Source organism: Cuculus canorus, chromosome 9 (genome assembly GCF_017976375.1).
Source record: "Cuculus canorus isolate bCucCan1 chromosome 9, bCucCan1.pri, whole genome shotgun sequence".
NCBI classification, from domain to species: Eukaryota; Metazoa; Chordata; class Aves; order Cuculiformes; family Cuculidae; genus Cuculus; species Cuculus canorus.
In genome coordinates this window covers 3,663,612-3,690,898 of record NC_071409.1, presented here as the reverse complement: position 1 = coordinate 3,690,898, position 27,287 = coordinate 3,663,612, and the positions used below count along the sequence as shown (strand labels likewise).

Here is a 27,287-nt window from a genome sequence, read left to right as displayed (position 1 = left end):
GTGCCACTCTCTGCTCTGCAGAGATGACCCATATCCCTTGTTTATACCCACCGAGCACATAGCTGATCACAGCGATACACCTGCAGCTTTGGCTGCTTTTAAGCTCTTTCTCTCAGCAAGAAGCAAATGGTTTTCTCTCAGTGCATCTTCAGGAGGGTGTACAGCATCGGGACATGTCTGGGATCTATCCCAAGGATAGACCCCAAAGGAATGTCTGGGAGTATTCTGGACAACACAGAAAAATAAGTATTTTTTTACTACTTCTAACAAAGAGCCGTTGGGTATTGTACAAAGGGAAGTGACTATGGAAATGACTGGTTTGATTTCTGTTCTAGCAGAAAACTGACTGCAACTCAGTCCTGAGCAGAGGGGCAATAAAAACCACAATTTACTTTCAGACAAGAAAAACAAAGCCACCACCACTAAACTTAGGAAACCAAACAATGTAGCTACTGCTCAGATAAATACAAACCTTAATTCTGGCCTCAAGATGGAAAATAACAATACATTGACATACCATTATTGACCAAAATTACACCTACTGCTTATTTTACAAAATGGAAGACGAAGTTTATCAGTTTTTTTAAAATCACTCCGTGCTTGGAAATAAATGATTTTCCTGATTAAGTGACCTGAGAATAAGCAGCACGAGCAGTAAAACACCAAACTGCCCACGCCAGGGGCAAGCAGCTCAGTCTTCTGCTCCATCGGCTCTGGCGCTGCAGGGGTGATCTGTGCCCACCTGTCCCATAGAATAGTCAACAGCCACACACTGGGACACCCCAGATCCCTCGTTATCCAGACTGCTTGCCTCCTCCTCCCAGTCCTGGGGGGGCTGCTGTCAGGATGCAAGGATGCCTGGATTTGAGGAGCTCCGCAGGGAACGGCGTGGGGGATGCTTGGGGAGCTGGGCTGGCTTAGCCAGGACCACCGGCTGCCGCTGCCAGATGCCTTTGTGGAAGCATAGAATGATGGAATGGGTTGGGTTGGGAGGACTTTAAAGCCCATCCAGTTCCACCCCCTGCCATGGGCAGGGACACCTCCCACTGGCTCAGGCTGCCCAAGGCCCATCCAACCTGGCCTGGAACACCTCCAGGGATGGGGCAGCCACAGCTTCCCTGGGCAACCTGGGCCAGGACATCACCACCCTCACAGGAGAACACTTCTTCCTACACTCTCATCTCAGTGTCCCCACTTTCAGCTGAAAGCCGCCCCCCCTCGCCCCCTCCCGCTCCCCCGACCAAGAGCCCCTCCCCAGCGTTCCCGCAGCCCCTTCAGCCCTGGAGCCGCTCTGAGGGCTCCTGGCGGTGACGCCCATCACCTCCTGGAGAGGACTCCAGGCGGAGCGCCCCAACTCTCAGCCCGTCCTGGCACGGGGGGCGCTCCCGCGCTCGGACCCTCTGCAGCACCCCCGGCTCCCCCCCGCGCCGAGGGCTCCCCGGCAGCACTCGGGGCTCCGCTGGAAGCGGGCGGGGCCGGGGCGGGGCGCGGCCGGTGCCCGCGGCGCTGCTCGCCGCTGCGGCTCCCTCTCCTCCCTCTCCATCTCCTCCTCCGCCTCTTCCACCACCTCCTCCTCCTCCTCCTGGCCGCTGCGGCGCGGGGGCTGCGGGCGGAGCGGCGGCGCCATGAGCGGGGCGGCGGCGGCCAAGAGCGAGAAGCTGGACGAGGCTCAGGCGCTGGCCCGCAGCTGCGCGGGCAGACCCGACTTCCAGCCCTGCGACGGGCTCTCCCTCTGCGCCACGCACAGCCACGGCCGCTGCTTCCGCCTGCACTGGTGCTGCCACCTGGGATGGTGCCACTGTGAGTGACCGGCAGCGCTCCCCGCGCGCCCCTGCGAGCCCCGGTGCTCCCCTTGCACCCACTGCTCCCCTTGCACCCACTGCTCCCTGCGAGCCCCGCTGCTCCCCCTGCACCCGGTGCTCCCCTTGCACCCACTGCTCCCTGCGAGCCCCGGTGCTCCCCTTGCACCCAGTGCTCCCCTTGCACCCACTGCTCCCTGCGAGCCCCGGTGCTCCCCCTGCACCCACTGCTCCCCTCTGCACCCACTGCTCCCTGCGAGCCCCGGTGCTCCCCCTGCACCCACTGCTCCCCTCTGCACCCACTGCTCCCTGCGAGCCCCGGTGCTCCCCTCTGCACCCACTGCTCCCCTCTGCACCCACTGCTCCCCTCTGCACCCACTGCTCCCTGCGAGCCCCGGTGCTCCCCTCTGCACCCACTGCTCCCCTCTGCACCCACTGCTCCCCTCTGCACCCACTGCTCCCTGCGAGCCCCGGTGCTCCCCCTGCACCCTCTGCTCCCCCTGCACCCGGTGCTCCCCTTGCACCCACTGCTCCCTGCGAGCCCCGGTGCTCCCCCTGCACCCACTGCTCCCTTTGCACCCACTGCTCCCTGCGAGCCCCGGTGCTCCCTTTGCACCCACCGCTCCCTTTGCACCCACCACTTCCCTTGCACCCACTGCTCCCCGCGCGCCCCACGGCTCCTGTGCCCCCCAGTGCACCCTTTGCACCCAGTGCTTCCTGCGAGCCCCAATGTTACCTGCGCGCCCCGTCGTCCCTGTGAGCCCCAGTGCTCCCTTTGCACCCAATGTCCCCTTTGCACCCAATGCTCACTGCGAGCCCCAATGCTCCCTGTGCGCCCCACGGTCCCTGCGCCGCCAGTGCTCCCCTTGCACCCAATGCTCCCTTTGCACCCACTGCTCCCCGCATGCCCCACGGCCCCTGTGAGCCCCGGTGCTCCCTTTGCACCCAATGCTCCCCACACGCCCCACGGCTTCTGCGAACCCCAGTGCACCCTTTGCACCCAGTGCTTCCTGCAAGCCCCAATGTTACCTGCGCGCCCCGCGGTCCTTGCGAGCCCCAGTTCTCCCTTTGCACCCAGTGCTCACTGCGAGCCCCAATGCTCCCTGTGCGCCCCACGGTCCCTGCGCCCCCAGTGCTCCCTTTGCACCCAATGCTCCCTGCATGCCCCATGGTCCCTGTGCCCCACGGTCCCTGCGTACCCCAATGCTCCCTGCACACCCCAATGCTCTCCGTGCACCTAATGCTCCCTTTGCACCCAGTGCTCTTTGCGCTTCCCCCGGTCCCTGTGTGCCCCAGTGATGCCTGAGCTCCCCACAGTCCCTATGTGCCCAAATGCTCCCCTTGCACCCAACGCTGCCTGCGCCCCACAGCCCCTGCGAGCCCCAATGCTCCCTTTGCACCCAGTGATTCCTGTGCGCCCCACGGCCCCTGCATGCCCCAATGCTCTCCGTGCACCCAGTGCTTCTAGCGAGCCCCCATGCCCCCTGCACCGCCAATGCTCCCTTTGCACCCAAAGCTCCCTGCGCACCCCATGCTCCCTGTGCCCCACAGTCCCTGCATAATCCCAATGCTCCCTGCACACCCCAATGCTCCCTTTGCACCCAGTGCTCCTTGCGCTTACCCCAGTGCCTGTGTGCCCCAGTGCTCCCTGCGTGCCCCACATTCCCTGTGTGACTCAATGCTCCCCTTGCACCCAATGCTCCCTGTGCTCCCCAATGCTCCCTGGGCCCCATTGCCCTTGTGTGCCCCAATGCTCCCTGAGCTCCCCACAGTCCCTGCGTGCCCAAATGCTCCCCTTGCACCCAACGCTGCCTGCGCCCCACAGCCCCTGCGAGCCCCAATGCTCCCTGCGCCCCACAGCCCCTGTGAGCCCTAATGCTCCCTTTGCACCCAGTGATTCCTGCGAGCCCCAATGCTCCCTGTGCGCCCCACGGCCCCTGCACACCCCAGTGCTCTCCGTGCACCCAATGCTTCTTGCAAGCCCCCATGCCCCCTGTGCACCCCATGCTCCCTGTGCCGCCAATGCTCCCTTTGCACCCCATGCTCCCTGTGCCCCACGGTCCCTGCACACCCCAATGCTCTCCGTGCACCCAATGCTCCCTTTGCACCCAGTGCTCCTTGCGCTTACCCCATCCTTGTGTGCCCCAATGCTCCCTGTGCCCCATTGTCTGTGTGCCCCGCTCCCTGTGCCCCATTGTCCCTGCGTGCCCAAATGCTCCCTGAGCTCCCCACGGTCCCTGCATGCCCAAATGCTCCCCGTGCACCCAATGCTGCCTGCAAGCCCCAATGCTCCCTGCACACCCCAGTTTTCCCTTTGCACCCAGTGCTTCCCGGTCTCCCCACGCTCCCTGCGCGCCCAGTGCTCCCTGCACACCCCAGTGCTCCCTTTGCACCCAGTGCTCCCTGGGCTCCCCACGCTCCCTGCGCGCCCCATGTTCCCTGTACACCCCAATGCTCCCTGTGCGCCCCAACACTCCCTGCGTGCCTCGATGCTCCCCATGCACCCATTGCTCCCTGCACACCCACTACTCCCTGAGCACCCAATGCTCCTTGTGTCCCCCAACACTCCCTTTGCACACAGTGGTCCCTGCGCAACCAACACTCCCTGCGCACCCCAATGTTCCCTTTGCACACAGTGCTGCCTGCGTGCCCCAGTGCTCCCTGTGTGCCCCAATACTCCCTCTGCACCCAATGCTCCCTCCGTGCCCTGATGGTGCCCATGAGCCACCCCATAACGGTCCCATCATACTGCACCAGCGCCCCAACTGTCTGTTGGTGTCCGCGTGCCACCCCAGTGCCCCAGCTGCCCTGGCAGTGCCCACGTGCTGCCTCGTAGCAGTCCCTGTACGCTGCCTCTGTGCACCCAACGCTCCCTGTGCCCCAATGCTCCCGGCGTGCCCCAACGCTCCCGGCGTGCCCCAACACTCCCTGTGCACCAATGCTCCCGGCGTGCCCCAATGCTCCCTGCATGCCCCAACTCTCAGCAGCTCCCAATGTTCCCGCACACTGCCTCAGTGCCCCCTCTGCCCCAGCAGTGCCCACGTGTCACTTCGTAACAGTCCCTGCACACTGCCTCGGCAGCACAGTGGCTGCCCCAACCACCCTGGTGGCTCCAGCTCCCCAACTGCGCCGGCGATGCCCACGCGCCATCCCAGCACCCCAACAGCCACAGCTCCCCCAACGGCCTCAGTAATCCCTGAGCACCCCGGCAGCGCCTGCTTGCTGCCCCAGCGCCTCGACTGCCCCGTTGGTTCCTTGCACGCTGCCCCAACAGCCTCAACGACCCCGGTGGTGCCTGTGTGCCGCGACAGCCCCACCTGCCCCAAGTGCACCAGCGCTGCCCGTGCTCCACCTCTGCGCCCCAACGGCCGTGGCTGCCCCGGCGGCACCAATGGTCGCTGCGTACCCCAGCAGTGACCGTGTGCTGCCCCAGACACCACAGCAGTGCCCATGCACCACCTCGCAACGGTCCCTGTGTGCTGCCTTAGTGCCGCAATGGTCCCAGCGGTGCCTCCGTGCTGCCCCAACAGCCCCAGCCACCCCAGCGGTGCCCACACACCACTTCATAATAGTCCCGGTGTGCCACCCCAGCTGCCCAAACCACCTCAGTGCCCCATCCGCCCTATCCTATGGCCATGGGACCCCGCCAGACTTTGGGGCTGCTCCTGGAGGGGGGTCCCCGTGGGGCTGGTGCCCCTCACCCCTGGTAACAGCCGGTGTGAGATGCCCGTGGCCCTTCCCTTACTGTGTCCTACTCACTGGGGGAGCGTCCGCCAGCTGCTTCGCTCTCAATTTTGATCATTGGCTTTTGCGGGCATTCATTATGGCTTAAATCCTTTGAGTGGAGAAGTCAGTGCTTTAGGATACGTGTAGCAGATACCGCTATGCATATACATAGCAGGCGCTGCTCTTGGGTGTATATCCAGTTACTGGTTCAAAATCCAGTGTTGATCCAACTCTGTTGAAAAGGTGCCTGACAACTTCTGATATCAGTATTCAAGATACTGATGTGTGTAATCGTGGAGGCTGGGATTGCACCGTGGATGTCCAAACAGAACTTGATGAATAATTAATCGCGTAGAGCCTTGTCGAGCAGCTTTTCAAACAGCGTGTCAGGGTGAGGTCGGGGGATGGTGGCACAACTGGGTGTTCAGAGCGAGTCGTGTTCTGGAGGGTTTAAAGCCTGGGTGGTGGGGGTTAAAGCGGGACCCTGATGTGAGGGCTGCGGGTGCTGCTGAAGATGCCCCTTGAGCCCTGGCATCCTGTTCTCCTTTAAAGTCCGTCACCAGCTCTCCTTGTAATTTAATCCTACTCAGATTCCCCCTCACAAATTTTGCTTCATGAGGAAAAGGCCCTGCCTAAGAAGCCACGTATTATTTCGGTGGGAATTTCTTTTAGGATTAAAAGCAGATTTGGAGAATTTTGCCTTGAAAAAATGCCTTTGAAATCATTGCAGAACAGTGTGGGTTTTTTTCCTGTCTGTGCCCCAAAGTGAATGCTATGTGATGGCCCAACGGGTCGTAGTTGCCTGCTGCACTGGGACAGGGGTGTCTTGTTGGCACTTTGCGGATAGCACAAAAGCCCTCAAGGTATGACCTAGATATACTCTTCTTTTCCAAAATTTCTCTTGTCTCAGTTATTTGTGGTCTCCATCAAGGTATATGAGCTTTTAAGCACTTTGGAGGACAGTGTCAAAGCTGAAAATGGTGTTTATAAACTGGAGGTATTATCTGAAATCAGCTGGGATTGTCCTGGGAAAGGGAAATCAAATGCAGAGCTGGGAACACCTGGAGATGGAACATTGTGGAGATGGATCTGGGGATTAAGATGGATCGCAGAGTGAGTGTGTGTCATCAGCAGGTGGCCTTTATGGTAGAAAATCCAAAACCAGATCCCAAGCCTTCACTTGGGGATGCATTAACAGGAGTGCTGCAAGCGTGCAATTTAATTAGTCTCTTCAGCTCAGTGATGATGAAGCCAGGCTGATGGGCTTAGCTTTCAGCATCGCACTTTAAAAAGCTGTTGGAGAACTGGGGGGGGGGGAGGAAGGAGGGGGTTCTGTAGGGAATTGGTGAGTTTCTGTGAGAGATCACAGTGATCAGCTTAGAAAAATCTGATTTACAAGGGGGTGCAAAAGCACAGTGGTTGCTTGAGCTGTCAAAGATTGATGGAGGGAGGGGAAATGAGCTTTGTGAAGTGTAAAGGTAGCCTTGAAAGAAAGCTCTGTTGTAGTCCTTCTCCACACAGACTTGGGAGATAGCCAGTTGTCACTTGCCATGGCAAGGAAAGCTTAGGTTTGGATATTAGAAAACATTTTAACTAGGAAGATAAATGAAGTGAGCTAACAGAGTGTTTAAGAGGATGAGGCATCGTGGTCCTTGAAGGCCTTTAAGGAAGGCTTGGACTGGTGTCCCTTAGGAGTTAGATGGAGCCACTGCCCTCCTTGAAGGACCACTTAAGATCCCGTCCAGCCCTTGGCTTCCCTGTGGCAATCATAAGATTTAACAGTAATTATTTGCAAGAAGCACAGACTTCCTTCTTAATTCCTCCTTTACAACTAAGGAAACTTTGACATACATTTGCCCCATAATTTTAAACCAAGGAGGTCACATACTTCATTTTCTTGATTAATCTTTGGAAAGTCATGAAGAAGCGTGCTCTCTTCTTGCCCCTGTATTTCCTAATGCAAATTTCAGAGCTGAGGATCCCTCTGTATTCTGCTCCTGCAGAATGAGTTGAGTTGGACTTAAAAGGGGTAAGAATAAGGCCTCTAATGGAAAATTGTATAGAGGTCGGAGATGTAATTAAACAGTGTTGGAAGTTATCTTTTGTAAACCCAGTGCTGTAATACCGACTAGGGAATCCTCAGAGGGTTCTTAAAAGTGGTTTTCTGTGACTCTTAAGAGCTGTATTGGCGTATAGGAAGATCTCTGTCAATTAAAATGGCCTTTGAATTATTATTTTCCATCCGTGTCCAAGGTCCCGGAGAATGTCAGCTCGGCTAAAGTGCACTTACACTGAAAAATGACAAAAGCTCACCACCGCTACAGTGAGTAGATTGTCTCTTCATGTGCATTCAGGATCACATCTGCTTACTTCGGTGACAGAAGCAATTTGGCGTTGCAGAACTGCACGGCTATAGAAGTAATAATTGAGAAAGCACTTAGTTTGGATTCCTCAAAGCCATTTTTGTTGGCACGCTCTGAAGTGAGCGGTACTTTAAGCACTCGCTTTACCTCCAGTGTCTCTCTGTCTGTAAAATGGCAATAATAGCTGGCAAGTGAGATTACAGGCACTGCTCAGTGTATCCAAACAGCTCGGAGAACCTCAAGCGCTGTGAGTATCTGTATGACTTCTAAACCTGGGAGTTCATTTTGGGTCATTTTCAGTCTGTTTCGGGCTGGGTGGGGAGCCGGTTTCCCTGTGAGATGGGAGGTGGTTCTCTGGCGTGCCTCTGTGCCTGAGGAGCTCTGAATGCAAGTAAAACTTCCATAAGCAGGTGGATTACAGTGTGTGCAGCACGGTGCGTTTGGGGAGGCTGCAGATGGGAGGGCTGCAGGGTGTCGGTGGAGCTGCCTGGCTCTGTGGGCATCAGGGGTCTGGGGGAGCAGGCAGCATCTCATATCCTGCTGCAATAGATGCTTACAACACCCTTCCCCAGCGTGGTGCAGACCCCTGTCTCCATATGGAAGCGGGATGCGGGCTCAAGACTTTGGAGGAAAGAAAGTCTTGGCCCAAGAGTTGTTTTGACTTGTCCCATGACACATTTCTTTGCTTGCACGGCGCCTTTTCAGTCTATCCCTGCGTGCATTCCACTTGCCGGGGTGACAGCCCCCTCTTCACCTTCCTCCCCTCTGAGAGCCTTGTGGGATTTTCTTTATTAGAAAGGTTGAGAGCTTTAAATTACTCGGATCAACTTTTTCCAGAGTAAAAGAGAACCTGCGACAGAGTCAGGTCTGCAGAAAGGAGCCTGCCTTCCTTTCCTCGCCTCTGGATTTCCACTGCGGCTCTGGTTTGCACTGATGCTGTCTGTGAGGCTGCTGGCGCTGTGGTGGTACCTGCTGCTGTCAGAAGGGATCACATCCTTGGGCTTACATCTATCCTGACAGCAGGACTTTGACTGTGTTTTGCTAATTTTACTTCCTAAGGATTAGCTCACCAGAGAAAGCATCGCACTTGGTGCAGTTACAAGACTGGCTTCATCCCTGGGCTACGCAAAAATAGGGTTTTCTGTTGCAACTGTGTTCATTTTTTTCTTTTATCTGAATGTCTTGCATTATGTTAAACACCTTGCAAAACTCAGTATGTTACGTTGCAGTTACCAAAATACCTTATGAATGAGGGTAGCACAGTACTTGTTTCACAGCAGTTGTATCACGGGAAAGTAACGGTGCTACCTTGTATTAGCCTTTCTGTGATTTGGGTGGGTTTTTTCCCCCCTGTTTCAGCATCAAAACCCCAGGTTTTTAGTTTCTTAAAGCAGCTTGCATATAGAATCTTAGAACCATAGAATAGCTTGGGTTGGACGGGACCTTAAAGATCATCTAGTTCCATCCCCCCTGCCATGGGCAGGGACATCCCAATAATGTCTTATCTTCTGTCTCTTATATAGAAGAATTGATATGACAAATAAATTTCAGTTCCACCGCTTTTGCATCATTCAGCTGTTTGGACCATTTACAAGAAAACAAACTGCACAGGGTGAAAGCTGTGAGGTCTGCTTTGAGGGGTCAGGAAAGGGAAGCAGTTTCTAGGCTAGGACACCTAAAAGGATGGTAGGATAGGTTTTAGAGAACACCAGTGCTCCCTCAGCCTTTGCTAAGTGGTGTAGAGCACTTGCAGGTGTGCCTTGGAATAGCTTCCTGCTCCCCGGTGTGCATCACGTCATTATGGCACTGTGATGCTCTGGGTTTAGATCCAGACCTGGCAGTTCCTGCATGAGGTCAGGCAGGCTTGTCAAGAAACCCAAGGAATTAGTTCCTCAGCCAAGAGGAGAAAATGGTTTTCGGTGATGGGCAGCACACCAGGAAGGGCTTGTGTTTTCTTGTGTTTTCTGAGTCATTTTGGAGAGGACTTCCCTAATTTTGGCTGTGCCTGCGCATATTCTGGGGATGCAGAATCCAAGTATATTCTCTTGTTCATCTGCCTGATGAGAAGGGAGCCCAGAGTTTCTCTTTCCTCTGGGATCAAGCTCCCTCGGTTCTCCGTGTGTCTGTTCTGTGGGTGTTTGCAGGTGGCCCCGCGGTGGCCCAGCCGGCCGTGGCTTTGGGGCTGCGCTGGGGCTCCGCTGCGTGCTTGGGCGGTGAGAGGCGATTATCCATCTCCCACAGCTGCTGCCAGGGAAGGAGGAAAATTCCTCCAGTGACCTCACCTGGCTGTACTCGCAGCAGATATTTGTTTCTTACATTTGTCTCTGCTTGAAACACCAGTAGGTTTATTTTATTTGTTTTCTGTCCTACAAACCCGATGAAAGCTCTCTGTTGAGGCCAGCCTTGACTATATCTCTTCCAGAGATGTGGTAGCGTGTGTCACGTTGCATCTCCGCCCTGTCCTCTGCCAGCGCACACACTCTGGCTCCTGGTGCTGGTCCTTTCCCCTGCTCAGCACTGCTGTGTGCCTGTAAGTAGCTCTGTGCACATAAGCAGCATTTCTATGGAGTCTCTCCCAGCTCTCGAGCGACAGAAGCTATCAGCAGGGGCTCTGACAGTCTTTGAAGCCCGTGTAATTATTCAGACCCCAGTCTGCCTGTGGGAACTGTAAGCGGGGAATCAGCAAAACAGTCTTTCTTTCCTGTTACAGACCGCTGGTAAGGAGCTAAAATGGTTATTGAAGGGATGCAAGTGCACCGTGACAGAGCTTGGAGGTTTACAGAGGAGGTTTCCTTGGTAGAGGAGCGGTGCAGCCCTAGAGGAGATCCCAAAACCAGCCCTGGGATGCTCGTTGGCATTGCGCGCCTTGTAGACCTCCAAAAGCTCTGCTTTTGTTCTGGTGGGGTTTCTTTGCGTTGGTTTTTGGTGGCTACAAAAGTCTTTGCCACATGCAGGAGGGAACAAAAAGCCAGTGGTGTACCTGTGCTATGCGTGCTTCTTGAGTTAGGCTCCGACTGCGAGAGGTGGTGTAGGCTGGAGCTGACTGGAAGGAGCCAGCTGGGCGCTAGTGATGGCAACTCCAATTCCCAGCAGTGCTGCTCCACGGGGCAAAACTGCATCCCGAGGATTGACTTCTTGGATAAACGTGAGAAGGGAGTTGTAGTATGCTTATGTTTTAAAATCTGAGATTGAATATTTGGAGTAGCTCATACGTTACTCTTTGTGGAAAACTAAGCAGGAATGGAGCAGTGGGGCTAGGAACGCTGGGGTTGGGTGTTCGCTGAAAACACGGCTTGTCTTGGTGAGAGGGTGGTTACAAATCTGAGAAGATATAGACATTTTTCATTTGGTTTTGCTGTGAAAAGGATTTGATCCAGTCTGTGTCTCTGGACAAATCATGTGTGCACAAGCAAGGCATTATACAGAATGTCAGGCAAGAGCCACAGAAAGGTGGATTTTTCAGCTTGTAATGGGAAAACACTTTTAATGAGGATTTGCTGCCTGTGGCTATGCAACATCTTCTCTTCACCTGTATTTTGAAGAGCTGTGATAGTCCAGCTTCATCTCACTAAGCTGTACACAATGAAGGAAAGAATGTCAGCTTAATGTATTCGGAAGTACAGCCTCCAGTTTTTTGAGGTGTCCCATTCTGGACCTGGATTGTGTTTTGTTGCTCTGGTTTTAGTTGTAATCCACCAATCATAGTATGAATGTATTATTGATGCTGTGTCTCAGGAAGAGAACGCACATGTGTAGTTTCATCAAACGCTGTGGGAACATCAGTGCCTATAAAAGAACCTGATGGCATTCATTTTGAAATCCTGATTGTAATGCAGAGTTGTTTAGAGACCTGCATGTTCTGTTGTTGTTATTATTATTATTAACACAGACCCCTGACATCACCTAACAGGAATAGACCATGGGAAAATCTTTGAATTCAATTTACTTGCTGTCAGTACATCTTGTAGGACAAACTCTTCCATGCCTCATATAGGATTGAATAGAAATCACTGCACTTCTTTCTCCAAAAGCCCTGAGAAAAAAAGGCCTTGTGTACCAAAATGCTTTCCTAGCCAAAAACTCTTGTTTGTCATGCATGACTATGAGGCTGTGTTTCCTAATCTGTCCATCTATGTGAGGAGCATGAGGGATAAAGAATTATGTCTGCTTGCCCAAAACTCAATGATCTGCTGGTAAAAGCCTCTGAGCTGCAGATAAATGACACCTCTCCTCTGGAGCTGTGTGAAGCTTGAAACAACAAGGCTGTGCATGTTCCAAAGGGTTCATTGATATTGTGTCCCGTTAGCTTTTGGCCTGGATGTCTGTGAATTCTGCATGTTCTGAGCAGCGTCCGAGAAGGCTGAGCCTCTGCTCCTGCTCAGAGGGCTTTGTTCTGGTAAAAGGCTTCGGGCACTTTGCGCGCTGCAGAGTAACAGCGCAAAGATAGAACTGGTACTGGAGGGCAGTGCTGTGCCAACCACGTTGCTTCCTTCCTGGCCCCTGCAGGTGAGGAAATGTTTGCCTGCTCACTCCTCCGAGCGTGCGTAAACGCAGCAGTGTACAATTGCAGTGTCTTCTAACAAATTATCCTTACTCTTGTGGTCCGGATGGATGCTTCATGCGTCTTCTGCTGCAGCCCACGGTCATATCCTTGTGTTGCTCTGTGGGTCATGAGATGGGAGTCCTCACAGTTTCCATCCTTCAGGTCTGCAGAACTGATTGCACGCTCAGGTTTGCTGGAAGCGCTGAAGAGGGCTTTCAGGTGCTCAGTTTCAGATTTCCTGGCAGCACCTGTATACCCATCAAGAATATGTTTTTGTGCTGCTCCTGTTGGTGCCACCAGCAGAGCTGGGCTTGTAAAGAATGGACAGCTTGGGTGTTTTTATGTAATGGCTCTCAATTTAACCAACGCTGCCTTACACTTCATGACTCACTTCGAGCCATGGTAACTTAGTTCTGCACACTGATGAGGCTATACCAGGAATTTTTGTTTCTCTAAAGGACAAAAAGTGAAATGCTTTACTCACAAACATTGTAAGATGTTCCAAAATGACAGCTGTGACAGTGTGGGCTTAGCTGTTGGTGGATGGCAAAAGCTTGTTCTAATGTAAATGATGGTTAGCAGTAGACTGGATTCCAGGTAGTGCGTGTGTGTGTGTGTATATATATATATATATGTATATCTCTTTCTCTCTGCGTATAAAGTGACTGTGTTGTAGTGTGTTCTGGTTTTATTTCAGCACCTTCATGACTTTATCTATTCACAAGATACAGACTGTGTTTTCGTAATGGCTTTGATTCTTCCACTAATCGATTTTTATGTAGTGACTGATGACAGAATTCAAGAAGTGTAGTTGGTGCATTTCAGAGGTGTTTTTGCCAATAGTTCAGTATATTCACATAGATGGAAGTAAAAAAACCTACTGGGAAAGTAAAATCTGATTGCTTGGCAACTGGGCCTTGTTTTTATTATACCCAGGCTTTAATTTAAGCAACGTAACAGTTGGAATTTATATATAACCTATGTTGTAAAACAATTTCAACAAGAAGCATGCATTTGTATTCTTATTCTCGCTGGTGGCTGCGGAGCTTGAAAGCCCACACGTGTGCTCTCAAAAGTGCTTGTTTGGCTTGTGTACTTGCACCCAGCCCCAGAGCCTTTTCCCTGCTGTGCCGTGCGCTGCCGCCGTTCCTCTCGCTGCTTGAGGGGTGACGCCGGTGCTGAGCACACCTGCAGCCCTTTCAGGCAGAGTGCTTGGCTGCTTTTTGCCTGTGCTGTTTGGATTTCAGTGCTTTGCTGCTCCCGAGCCGCATTCCAGGTGTCTGCACTCACTCACAAGTGGCGCTTGTCCGTGGGGGAAGGCTTGGCTACCATCAGGTGTGCCACCGTGGACTCAGGAGCTCTTGCAGCCTTCCTGCGGTCACCAGCACGAGCCCATCAGTAGGCAGGGTGGGAAGAAAGAGACGCTGACTTTTATCCTTTGGTTTTCCCACCCTGTGCCACTAGACCGAGGGTGATGCTCACCCTGCCACAGCAGCAAGCGGTGAGTTTGATCCCGTTTGTCTTGTCCAGCTGCCTTTGAGCTATTTGTCTGCAGCAGCTCCGTGCGCCGCGACGGTCCACCTCCTCTGCCTCCATGGCTGGTACCTGCTCTTCTGCTTTTTCCTGCAGAGCATTGCTGGATCCCACCCTGCTCTGAGGGAAGGGTTAGTACCCACACCCTGTGGACATCAGCTCTGAGTAGTGATGTTTTTTGGGCATAAGCAAGGAGAGTGGTCCTTTAAATTCTCCAGGAGTGGGTTCTGTAGAGGCTTTTAATAGAAATACAAGGGTTGGTTTGCATGAAATATGACTGGGAATGTGTGTCAACAGGCACCAAAGCAGCGGAGGGTTAAAGGGAGGGCCTGTAGTGACAATAAGGATGTTAAGGATGCTGTTCTCACGCTGAAGAGTGTGTTGTTTGTCAAGCCCAGAAGGCCTCTGCTCTGGTAAGGCCACCGCACAGATGACTTGTCAGCAGGAGAGCCTGTGCTCGGACAGCAGGAGGGGAGCAGCACAGGTACGGCACAGCACATATGCCATTGTTTCTCCTGTCAGCCCACAGGAAAACAGGCGGGAGCCATGAAGAGACCTCTGTCCCAAGCTACAAACCCAGCCTCCTGCCTCGTTGTCTCCTGGGGGTGCAGAGCGCGGTCCTCCTGGCATGCTGCAATCCTTTAGAGAGGACTTTCCTTTCAAGAGCCCATGAGCTGTTTTGTTCCGTAAGAATTCACAAGAAAACGTTCCCATTGCGCACAGGGCCTCGTGGTTGCCCCACTGCCGCACGTACTGCGCGCCTGGAAGGTGACTGTAACCTGGCTCTCTGGTGCCTCTGAGTTCTAAATCTATATCGGGAAATGCTTTCATTTTCTAGGGAGTTTCTGACACTGGTCTGTACTTACCCTTCTTTGTTTCCGTACCAGCACACAGACTGGCTGCGTGAAAATGATGGGACGCCGAATCTTGAGCAGATGGTGCACAGGGATGGTTTTGTGGAATAAATATTTAGCACTAAGACATTTTTTTGCCTTTTTTTATGTGCTGAATTTAAAAAATATCTGGAGTAACTTGGGGGGATAAAATCTTCAGGGAAATGTGCAAAGAGCAGCTGTTCTCCCCTTTGAGTAAAGGGATATCGGAAGGCAGATGCCCTTGGGTTTGGAGTTCTGGCTGCGATGTGCTCACGGGTCCCAAAAGGAAAGGGCTCCTTTTCAAACGCACGTGTGGTGTGCATTGGTGTTCAGAGCTTTTATTGGGTGTTGATGTTCTGTTCCCTTAGAAAGGTTAGGAAGCAAATATGGCCCTTTTAAAAAAGGTTTATGGCTGCAGGAAACATTGCTCAAACCTTCATCGTTTCTTTATCTTCAAGTCTGGTAAATTGATGTAAGAAAGGAAAGAGAAGGGATGATAGAAGGAAGCTCCAGGATCTGTTTGCATTTAAGACTTACCTGTTCTTAAGTGATGCGTACAGAGAACCCTGAAAGGCTTAGGCAGCTCACAGCATGTACCATCATGATCCTTTTTGTATTTAAATTAGATCAAGACAATAGGGCATTAAAACACAAATTTCATGAAGAAAAACTTTCTGATTTTTTTCCCCTCTCTTCCTTGGTTTCCCATGAAAAGTGTACGGTTAATCAAGTCAAGGGCTGTCACGGCTGTCTCTGCTACACAGCAACGAGAGGGAACCCTCTCCTTCACATGAAAGGTGGCAGCTGTACAAAATTGCTGCTGCAGAGCCACTGCAGACACATTGCTAGACTGGTTCTTCTCTGTGCTCGGAGGTTGGGAAGGGGATGGATTTGAGAAGGTGCTGTTTGTAAGGATGCGCTTCTGCCTGCTCCTGTTCCCTGGATTTTCACACTGTTGACGTCCTGTTGCATGACTTTCCTTTTTGGTAGTGTTGGGGTAACTGGTCCTTTGTAGAGGTGGCACGTGTCCTCGGAGTCCCTTTTGTGATCCCTTACAGTGCCTTCTAGCTATGCCGGCAGTACTGGCAATGTGCTGTATGCTCTGCTGGCATGCCCAGCACTAGAAATCTGTTTGAACAATCTCGGTGCTTTTTCAAAGTGTTTTGGAAGAAATGCAGGGCGAAAGTATCACTTGTGTGAAGGTGTTGTGTATCTTCATATATGAGTTTCCTTCAGCGTTGACAAGCATTTTTGTTATGCTTCATTATAACCACCAGCAGCACCATTCAACCCTACTTGAGCTTGTACTGTAAATCTGACAGCACCTCGGTGCCATGAGACACTTCTCTTTTCCTCTGTTGGCTTATTCCATGTCTCGCATTCCTGACACAGCCTTTGCTGATTCTGTTTGATAAAATGAAATGGAAACTGTGCTTTTTTTCATATGTGCCGTATGCAAATGTATTCCAGGTTTCTCCTTCCATTTGTTCTCGCCCCTCTGCAAAAGCTGCTACTATTATGTGCTCTAAGCAAAGTGTCATATGAAGCTATTCTAGACCTTACTGACTATTTATGGTTAGGCAAATCTTTGTTTGCAAAGGTTTGTTGTCTCAAGCTGTGCACATGAGCCGGCAGTGTGCCCTCACAGCCCAGAAGGCCAACTGTGTCCTGGGCTGCATCACAAGAAGCGTGGTCAGCAGGGTGAGGGAGGGGATTCTGCCCATCTCTTCCTCTCGTGTGAGACCTCATCTGGAGTATTGTGTCCAGTTCTGGAATCTTCAGCATAAGAAGGATATGGAGCTGTTGGAATGGGTCCAGAGGAGGCTACGAGGGTGATCGGAGGGCTGGAGCACCTCCCATACGAGGACAGGCTGAGGGAGTTGGGGTTGTTCAGCCTGGAGAAGAGAAGGCTCTGAGGAGACCTTAGAGTGACCTTCCAGTACCTGAAGGGGCTCCAAGAAAGCTGGGGAGGGGCTGTTCACAAAGGCCTGGAGTGATAGGATGAGGGGCAATGGGTATAAACTGGAGAGGGGCAGATTCAGACCGGACATAAGGAGAAACTTCTAACGATGAGAGTGGTGAGGCCCTGGCCCAGGTTGCCCAGGGAAGCTGTGGCTGCCCCATCCCTGGAGGGGTTCCAGGCCGGGTTGGATGGGCCTTGGGCAGCCTGAGCCAGTGGGAGGTGTCCCTGCCCATGGCAGGGGGTTGGAACTGGATGGTCTTTAAGGTCCCTTCCAACCCAAACTATTCTATGATTCTATACAACTGGAGAAAGGAGGAGGCCAGAGGGCAGTCACTTTGCTGTTGCAGCCCGTGGGGCAGGATGGCAGCAGCCCCATGTAGATGCTCAGGCCATCGCCACACATTCAGGTTACCCTTATACTCCTCTGAGCGCTTCTGAAAAAGATGTGGTGGGTGCTTCCAGCCCTTCAAGATGCACCTCCTGAGTGTGGGCAGCCTTTAGTCTGTAAAGGGGGAAACATTGTCTGCCCCAGCTTTCTGCTCTGTCAGCAGTGAAACCATAGCTGGTCCTCCCCTGCCCCGGGGCTCTTGGAGAAGCAGCTGGATGGCTGACAGTTCACCTTGGGTGCCTGTGCCAACCCCAGCAGCAACACGCTACTCCAGCTTGCAGCTGTCATCACCTGCAAGACAACTTCATTTAGATGTCAGAGGGTTGTGCATCGAGTCAGCTCTTCCTAGAGAGACAGACTTGGCTCTCCTGCCACGCTGGTGAGGTATGAAACAAGTCTTATGGAAGAATGCTTGGTAGTTCTCTGTCTTTTGCCGAAGGCAGTGCTTGAGAAGCTGATCTCCAAGGTTTCCCCACGCAGAGAGACGCAGAAGAGCCCCCGTATTGTGAACTCTCCTTAGACTAATGCAGAATCCCTCCAAGCTAGCACTGACTCCTGTTACACATGCATTATGAATACTTGCTTTGCTTTCGCTCCTTCAAAGCTGTGCAGGATTTAATTAGAATTTTTATGTTCTTCATAGCGGGACTGACTTCCCTCCCACATAAGCTGATTTTTTTGGCAGGGCTGTGTGTGGCAAGAAGAGTTGGGCACGATTGGAGTGAAAATCCTGCATCCAAGGAGCACTGGTGCCATCCCAAGGGTGAAACCATCGACACCGGCTGCACAAAACCTTTGCATACCCCTTTTTCAGCCTAAATATCAGCCCGTGTGCTTTGCCTTGAGGTTGAGGTCACTGCTTCAGCCTCTCCCAACCTCAGCCAAAGGCGCTGCAGTCTCCAATGAGATCAGAACCGGTCTCCTCCAGCCACCTTGGCTCAGTGCCTTCCCCACAAGCGCTCAGCCAGCTCAGGTGTGTGGGCACAATTCCGAAGCTGCACGGCTTCTGCTGAGCCAGGTTCTGGTTAAATGCGTGCGGTCTTCATTCAGCTTGTGGATTTGTGGAGCATAGATGAGCTGGCAGATTGCAGGGTGTAGGAATCTTTGCCCAAGCAGCTACAGGGGGAAGGATACATATGAAAAAAGCTTTTATGTTTCAGTTAAAAGATGTTTAGATGTCTTGCATGCAAACAAATATACAGGGGATGTATCACTTGAGTTAGAATCCTAAGATCCACGGCAATCTTTTATTATTTTCTGAAGCGCGTCGCAGTTTTTGGTGTTGTTTATGAGGAAAAAAATCCTTCAAGGTAGCATTTTGAGAGGGTAAAGCTTGAGAATTTTTTTACTTGAAACCTCACTACTGAAAGGTGGATTTATTCTTTTTCTTAGTGTGCCAAGCCCATTAATGAGTGTCGGAGGTAAACTAGAATGCTGGGACAAAGGGAAGTGGCGAATGAAACGTTTAAGCAGCACCTCTGCTTATTTCATGGTTAAGTTATTTTGTATTAACCACGGAAATTGCTGCTGTGGCTGTTTGGTGAGGATGCATGCAGACTGCTCAATTAGCAAAAAATCAGAAAGAAGTGACCTTGTGGCTTGTTTCTAAAGGCTGCGATTTGTTCTTTTATAAGCAGGAGACACTATAATGCAGCTTCCAATCAATCAGCCACATAATTCTGGTGATCAGTGTCACAAACAGAGTTTTTATATATATCACATGAAGGTTTGTGTATCCTTTAGCGGATAAGAATTTTCCAAGTTGCTGGAGATGTGCAGGTCATGACAGAGCTTGCTGCTCGGCTGGATTCTTCCCGGATCTGCTGGCAGGTGGCACGGGAGGCGCAGAGCCAAGGCGTGGTGAGCAGCATGCGTCCAATTTGGCAATGACAATCATACTTCTCTGAGCAGAGAAGCAGGGAGATGAGCACCGCCGTGTACTTACCCCCTTGGATGCATTTGGAAGAGTTGCTTTGCAGTTGAGTATGGGCTTTTCTATATGCTCATTCTCCAGAGGATTTGGTTTTTAGGCTTTCACGAGGGTCAGTTGAATAATAAATGGAAGAACAAGCCATCCTTTTAGTCGTGCAGAGAGTGCTGTCGCTGTGAGAGTGGGATCAGAGAAGGTGAAGCGTTCACGGAGGACACCACTGTGAGCGCATCGCAGCAGGAGGTGTAGGTGCTGGTGCAGGCTTTCGCTTGTGACAAATCATTACGCGTAGCCCACATCCCTACTTCTGCAGTCTCTCATTGTCTCGCAGTTCATCTCATCTGTTAGCATATGGCTGTCACGGATAATTGAGACTTATCATGACAATCATTTTGGCAGAGCCTAGTTTCACACATTTCCTATTAAACATCCAGGGGAGGAATGGGCTCTTGTTTCCCCCCAGCTCCTTTGCAGTGGTGTTGGAGCTGCAGAGCCAGAACTGCGATGCTTCTCCATAGCAGCTATGACAGTGCTTGAGAGCTTCCCGGACCTCTGCTAATGCAGCAAACCGCTCTTCACAGAACTTGGGAGTTTGATTTTTCAGACTGGTGTTCAGCACGTGCAGTATTTTTCCTTCACAGATTACAGTCTTTCATGTAGGCAGCGGTGGTGAGTGGCCCAGGAGACAACTCGCGATGCAGTGTCTGGTCTGTGCAAAACACTGTAATTTACAGGAGCGTTCATCACTGCAGCTCAGTTGCAGAGTTCTTCAACTGCCTCGGTTGGGAGGAATAGGCAATAAATTACGTGTTAGCATATTAAAAGGAATGTATCAGAGTAGGTGCTCAGAATACTATTTTATCATAGACTTTCACCAGCTGTTTAAAGTCAGCAAAAGCATTGCTGCTCATTTCTGTGGGAGTTCAATCAGACCAAGATACGTTATAAGAGAACTTGGGGACCTGTGCTAAAGGGATAATTTTCTGTGAAAAAGACATCCCCACCAATGCTGCAGGGGAGGGGAGTGATCTTATTTTTAAATTCCTGCATTTATTTTTCATGGGATGCATCACGGCTGATGCATTTACAGGCATTATGACGTGTAAGGCATTGTAGCCGAGGCTGTAACCCCAGCTTTGTCCGTGATCCAGGCTGACAGTCCCAGCTGTGAGCACCAGCACCCCGTAAAGACAGGTCTGATCGTGTTTTAAACAGAGGCTTAATATAAAGTAAACAGAGTTGACCCTAAAACTTAGCAAATTCATTCCAGAATTCTAAACAATGTAAAAATTGGTGCATGTAGAAAATTGTCTTCTTTCTGTCGGGCAATTCCTGCTTTACCCTGGCAGGGTTTGTCCTTGGAACGTGAGAAACGGTTTCAGCCGCTGTAAGGTCGCACAAATGGGGACCTGAAATCTGCTGTTAACAGAATAGCTGCTGTTTTCTTCTACCCTGAAATTAGTGCCAGCAGGGCAGTTCTGAAACATGCAGTGAATTACCGCATGCTGCCGCAATGGTAAAGCAACCGGGCAACACCTCAGCTCCCCTGCTGCCACTTTTTGGGGAGGAAAGAAGTCCAAACGATGACTCAAAGATTCATCATCCAGCATCCAATCCACCTTGGCTTAAATCCCCTGCTTTCCTCTTCTTTCCTCTCCTGACATCCCCCAGCCTTCTGCCAGCACGTGGTGGCTATTTTAAGTGGAAATTCATAGTCCTGTTGTGAAGATACATTTTTTCTTGATCCTGTTAAAATCTCCACCAGTCCTTGGTTGGACACTGCAAACAGAGGTGGCATAACAGTCAGTTGAGACTTCTGTTTTTACACTACTATCTGTTTTTTATTGTTGATTGTCAATGGAATGGAACAGGAGCCCACACAGCAGCACTCCAAGTATACGAATAAATACAGCACTGTGGTTTCAGGCAAGGGTAGGCTGCCGTGAGCTGAATTTTATCAGCCGCTATTCCAACCAGCAGCACACTAATCGGTCATCTGGGTTGCTTTGCAAGACAGTGGCGTGTGTAATGCTCAGCAATTTGAAAGAAGGATTTCTGGAGAGCAGCAGGTGGCAAGAAGACGGGCTGCTGTTGTTGCGGCAGGTTGGGAAGGTAAGGTTTGCCCACCTGCCCTCGGAGCTCCCCAGAGAGGCTGTATCAGCAAGGTGGGAAAAATCCCTGAGATGCCGTCCCTCAGCGACTGCCAAACTGAAATATCTGTGCTGCTGCTCCGACGAGCACCCGAGGAGCGAGAGCTCTGCTCTGCCTGTGGTGGAGCCTTCAGTTGTTTGATTCTAGCACTTAATTCCTCCGAGTCATAGTGAGTTTGGGACTAGACCGTGGTACATGAAAAAGATGGCAAGTGGAGGGGATGTCCTTGTATTTTTCTGCCATCCAGCCGCAATGAAACAGGAGGGGACAGAGCTTGATTTGTTTTCACTGAGCTTTTCCAGTGGCTCTGCTAACAATGATCGTTCCATAGATCATAGGAAAACAGTGCTTGATGAGGTGTTTGTGGGGAGCTGGTCAAATCTATTCACAAAGTGTTGCTTTCCCCTTCCCACCCACTGCTGCCGTCTCGCCAGTATTGGGCTGGCTTGGTCGGCTGTTCTCTCATTGTATGACAGGGTTGGGCTTTGGAGCCGTCTTTCTGCCTTTGCCGGTCTCACAGCCTGCCTCTCCCACGCTCCAGTGCTCCCCGAGCTCGGCTCTTTGCAGCATTCTCCATGTCCTGGTTTGAAGTCCCTGGAGAGGAGCGCAGCCGACTTCCACATGTGCCGTTTCCCATCCGATCCCCCCAGGGGTAGGAAAAGCCTTCCCGTGGTGATGGTGACGTACTGGAGCTGGGCTGGCAAAGCACAGCCTGCATGTGAGCCCCGGCTCTCGGGGTGCCACAGCCCCAGAGCACCCCAGAGCCGGCTCAGCCAAGAGTGGGGATCGCTCAGCCCACCCCAGCACCAGCGCTTCCCACAGTGGCTGGGAATTTGCTGCAATCAGAGCTCTACCCACATCTGGGAAGGATTCCCAGCCTGAGGATGGCATTTGTTACTGCAGAGAGGAGGGAGCAAACATTCCCTTTAGGTTAATAAGGTAATAAGGTTCCTGAGACCTTATTACTCTCTACAACTGCCTGAAAGGAGGTTGTGGAGAGGAGGGAGCTGGGCTCTGCTCCCCAGTGACAGGGGACAGGACAAGAGGGAATGGCCTGAAGCTCCGTCAGGGGAGGTTCAGGTTGGATATCAGAAAAAAATTCTTCACAGTAAGAGTCATCGGGCACTGGAACAGCTGCCCAGGGAGGGGGTCGAGTCACCTTCCCTGGAGGTGTTTAAGGAACGGGTGGATGAAGTGCTGAGGGACATGGTTTAGGGAGTGTTAGGAATGGTTGGACTCGATGATCCAATGGGTCCTTTCCAACCTTGTGATTCTGTGATTCCCAAGGGAGAGGAAAGTCCTTCTGCCATCCCAGGTTGTGCTCAGCCTCCCTGAGCAGAAATGCAATCGCTGCTCTGATTTTCCAAACAAACGGGTGATTGCAGGGAGAAGGGCTGCAGACTCAAAAATGTGTGGAGATCTCATTGCGCCACTGCCGCGTTCATTAATGCAGCGACACTTTGGTGGCTTTCTGCTCCATACCTGGAGAGCTTCAGGCGTCACAGTCCTTCATGCTTTGATACCGTTTCTACCTGTGCAAAGCAATATTTGCAGCGTGGCAATCAGAACTCTTCCAAGCTTCCCACTTCCAAGTCTTCTGGAAGTTAGTGCTTTCCAACAGTATGAGCCCCTGGGGAGAGGTGAATCTTTCAGCCGCTTCACGCAAATAAAATGCAGCATTTTACAGTCTTAGGCATAGCCTCAGGTTTCTCAGTTTTTCCTAACAACGTACTGATTTTCTGCTCTTTTATTTATTTCTTTTAGTAAAAAATTTCAGTTCACACTTGATTCAGCTCAATATAACCAACGTAATCTTATTTTCTTACTACTTAACCAGATAATCAAGATGCCAAAAGCATTTCTGTGGCTTGGGAATTCCCTTGTTTTCCTCCTTAAGATTCTAATTGCAGTTATGTACGCACCGCTGGTTTATAATACAGAAAAACACGATTTAGTCCCCAGGAAAAAAAAAAAAAAAGAACATGGAAACGCATGGAGACTCATTGTAATTTGGAATAATAGCATTATAATAAAATGTAGATCATTGTGGCAAAGATGTAACCTAGAACTGCTGTGTGCTGAGTGGGGAAAAAAGAGGTCTCTGAACATCTTTTCAGTTTTCTTTTCCCTGGGAAGGGGCGCAGGCAGGCTCACCCTCTTGTCCACTTCTTAGCTACGGAGCTGTGCCCTCGGAGTTAATATTGTGGAGTTTGTGACATCCTACAGGTGTCTGCAAAGCAGGGGCAGGGAGGGGAGTTGGACTCAAGGAAGGACAGTTGTGCTCCCCTACAGTACTCGGCATTAGAGAATCTGTACCAGAAGAGAACAGAACACCCTGGGGCCAGCGAAAACAGCGTGTGTGCTGACTGCAGGCACCGTTAGTTATTAATAACGGCCAAGGGCAAGTGTCACACGATCAGTTTGATTCTAACGTAACGATAATGACCTTTAAATGCTGCTTTTCTGGTCTCCCCACAGGTAAATATGTCTATCAACCCATGACGCCTGTAGAGCAGCTTCCCAGCACCGAAATACCCGTTCGCCCTCGGGAATCTCCAAACACCATCCAAATCTCCGTTTCACTCACCGAACACTTTTTGAAGTTCGCGCCTGTCTTCCAGCCCCCTCTGCCCCCCGACTCCCCGCAGTTCTGCACAATCGCGGACCTCTTCATTGACAATTACCGCGTGAAATGCATCAACGGGAAGATGTGCTACGTCCAGAGGCAGCCGCCCCCCGTGCCCCACAAGATCAAGCCCGAGGAAGTCCCCGTTCGCAATGCCTTAATCACAAAAGAGAGCAATACACCAAAACCAGATCACTGCTCGTCCCCTTCCAGCTCCGAGGACTCCGGGATCAATGCGGTGGGGGTTCACTACATCGAATCGTGTGATGAGGACACGGAGGGGGTGGCCGAGCTAAGTTCAGAAGAAGATTACAGCCCAGATAGCAGCTGGGAACCCGATGAATGCCCCCTCTTGTCACCCTCGCAGTGCGAAATGGAAGTGATCGAGACTATAGAAACCACTGTGTGATCCAACAAGGTGGTACCAGATCAGTCCAGTTCCCACTCAGTAATGTTGCTTTTGTAGTATTTATATTTTCTGTTTTTTCGACAATCCCTTTTTTCCAGTGCACTTGATATTTCAGATTCCTCATGGGAGTGCAGTCACGGGACTTGCCTGTTGGCGAACTAGCAGCAGCCTGAGCAATTTTAACACGTTCTCAGCCTGATCAGATCTCCCACGTCTGCACGTAAGGTAGTGATAAATCCTAAGACTTTTATAGCTGAAACAGGCCCTTTTCTTAGTCTGGGTTACATCACATGCTACGTCTCATGTGAGGATGTGCCACTTGGGAGGTTTCCATCTGTCGGGATGTTTGCAGTGGGCCTTCAAAGCACAGAGGGTGAGCTGGTGCAGCACACTGCGAGCAGCAAAACCACATTGCCCTTATTCTTAAACAACTACGCGAGGTGCGGCAGAAGAGGCTCTTTCCGTCTCTGTCCTTGCGCATCGTCCATCCTTTTCTCTCATGCTGGTGCGACCCTTCTCGAAGGCTGTTGGCATCGCTCTTCCGGGGGTTGGTATGGCAGGCTAGAGAATGCATAAAGTGCCTCCAACTTTTCTCCAGGCTATGCACCGAGCATCTGCTGAGTTAGGTCAAGCTCTGAAATCTCCTGAGAAAGCAGCTGCTGCTCCAGAGGGGGGTGAGTTGCCTGGATCCAGCTGGTCTCTACGTGGATCTCAGGAAGGGGATCTGGCTCTTGCAGCTCGGCAGGAGGGGGAGCAGGCAGGAGATGAAGCGCAACTGTCAAACTAGTACCGTGCTAGGCTGGGCTGTAAAACGATAGGCGAAGGATGTGACTACCTCTAAACATGCAACATCCACCTTCGGCTTTGCCTGCTGCTTCCTCCCGTGCAGTTTGGTGCCAGACACGTGCACTCAGGACCAAATGGCCTCAGGGCCTGCATTTGCCCGAAGAATAACAGAATTTTTTTAAAATAGTAGTTTATCAGCCACACCACTGTGTCAGCAGAGCTTGGGGACAGCGTGGAGGTGGCCTACGGGCTCGGTAGTACGCGTGCTTGTTAAAATACAGCCTAAGGTCATGCTGGCAGGGAGAGGAAGCTTCAGCTCCCGCTCCTGTGAGCTCAGTTCAAGAGCGGATTCTGAACGGGGGTTTCCTCAAATAGTAAGAGCGAGCCAGCTCGCTGGTGGTTTGCTTTCAGCCCTGCTTGATGAAACAAAGATGTCGCGCTCAGAAGATTTCAGTCAGTTTGAAGCAGTTGGAGTCAGTAATAACTGTGTTTTCAGCAGCATTACTGAATTTCTTTGTGTATTCGCTGTGTGCGTTTCAGAAGTCACTGCTGAATATAAGGCTGTATAAATGTGTACAGTTTAGTGATTGACACTAGATTATAGTCCGTGTTATAGGGTGGCTCATCTCTCACCGTATCCTGACAGCGTATTACTAATTTTATACACTTTGTAATCGGTATCTTTAGAAAATGTTTAGGCAACAGTGTGTGTATGTGCACATGCGCGTGTGCTAGGAGTTTACCATAAATGGTTATAAAGTAATACTGTACTTTTTAGAGTAACACTTTGAGACAAAAATAATAGGTTTTATAGTTTTGATGACTTACATGAAAAAGTGCAATGCTTGTTAAATGAGGAACTCGGGCCATTGCATGAACAGATACATTCTCATAAGGCACCTGAAAATACTCTGCTTTTCTGAGGGCATTTAAACAAAGGCCGTAGTAACGCTAACTAGGATTTATTTATTTTTTAAAGGTGGGAGTGTCTGTCTTGGTTAACTAAAGGTTTCCAAGAACATTTTAGTGTCGTTTGACCATTCAGACACATTCCATAGGTAGAAGGAAGCGTTATGTATAAACCTACAGCATTTATTCATATTTAATCTTTCAACTGTAATCCGAGCGGAGCGTGTAAAAGCTCACTCTTGTGCCTGGCCTGCCTGAGCTCTCTTCCTTCCCAGGGATGGCTTCTCCATCCTGGGAGGACAGGGTGGGTTGGCAGGGACTAGCAGTGGCGGGGCTGTTCCCGAGGCCAGGGTGCTCCTCGCCAGCTCTCCCTGCAGGCATGAAGCCCAGGATGGGTCCTTGGGACCCTCAGACTTGGCATGAGCTCATCTTGTTTGCCTGCGAGCAGGAGCCACCTCCTCCTGTGGATGGGGGCACTGGCTGTGAGCACAGCAAGATTCAGTTGGGTATTCATGGCCAAGGCTTGCCGTAAGATCCTGTGGTCCTGCAGGTTCATATCACTGTCGTCAGGATACATCCTTTCTTAACTGTAAGTAATTAGCAATATTCACAAGCTGTGAGTGTCTCCTACCCGGGATTTGTTCAGATGTCTTAAGCACAATAAGCTGCCTCTTCCCTCTGTTGTACTCGTAAAACGCCAGTGGAGCAGCCCGGTGTGGGACAGGGTTAGTTCTGGAACGCCTTTTGGCAGCCAGCACAGTGGCAGGCTTCTCTCCGTACTCCATCGCGCACCCCAGTTCCAAAACACGCTCCTCACAGAACCGTGATCGCTTTTCTTTGCACAAACACTGGAGCAGACATGCTGTAAGAGACATGCCCTGGGCTCCTTGCTCCGCTCTGCCAGGGAGAGGTGTGTACATTTCCTCTTTAATAAAATACTAAATAACTGAAGCCCCGTTTGTCCTAACTAACTGTGTCTTTTCCATACTACAGTGAAACATTCTGGTATTTCCAGCAAAGGAATGGTCACTTACGGCTTCAGATGGCAGCACCTGAAATGCACACCCAGTGCTAGGTAGAGAAAGGCAACGACCAGGTGAGCGCCACGACGGGGTCTGGGCACCTGGCAAGTCCTGGGGCTGGTGGGCAACCTCACAGCCCAGTCCCCACTCGCCTGTGAAAGAGCTGCAGGGAGGGCAGCGAGGACAGGAGCTGCAAGCCCAGGCTGGTGCCTGGCGTAATTCAGCTGGCAGTAGCCCTTCGACTTACCTCTGGCCAGCTCACAC

At 51.4% G+C, this 27,287-nt stretch overlaps 1 protein-coding gene across 1 annotated transcript; it reads left to right on the top strand.

Moving 5' to 3' along the window:
• The first annotated feature begins 1,473 nt into the window (after positions 1 to 1,473).
• Positions 1,474 to 27,034, top strand: C9H3orf70 (chromosome 9 C3orf70 homolog). The gene is made up of 2 exons (XM_054075050.1): positions 1,474 to 1,800; positions 23,750 to 27,034. The coding sequence occupies exons 1-2, from the start codon at positions 1,626 to 1,628 to the stop codon at positions 24,304 to 24,306; spliced, it is 732 nt and encodes a 243-aa protein (XP_053931025.1). The 5' UTR covers positions 1,474 to 1,625; the 3' UTR covers positions 24,307 to 27,034.
• The last annotated feature ends 253 nt before the right edge of the window (positions 27,035 to 27,287 follow it).

Bases quoted from the DNA above. Each gene is read 5' to 3' on its own strand.
- C9H3orf70 (XM_054075050.1), top strand. From the start codon at position 1,626: ATGAGCGGGGCGGCGGCGGCCAAGAGCGAGAAGCTGGACGAGGCTCAG. The intron at 1,801-23,749 runs GTGAGTGACCGG...GTCTCCCCACAG, and splicing joins CCACCTGGGATGGTGCCACT to GTAAATATGTCTATCAACCC.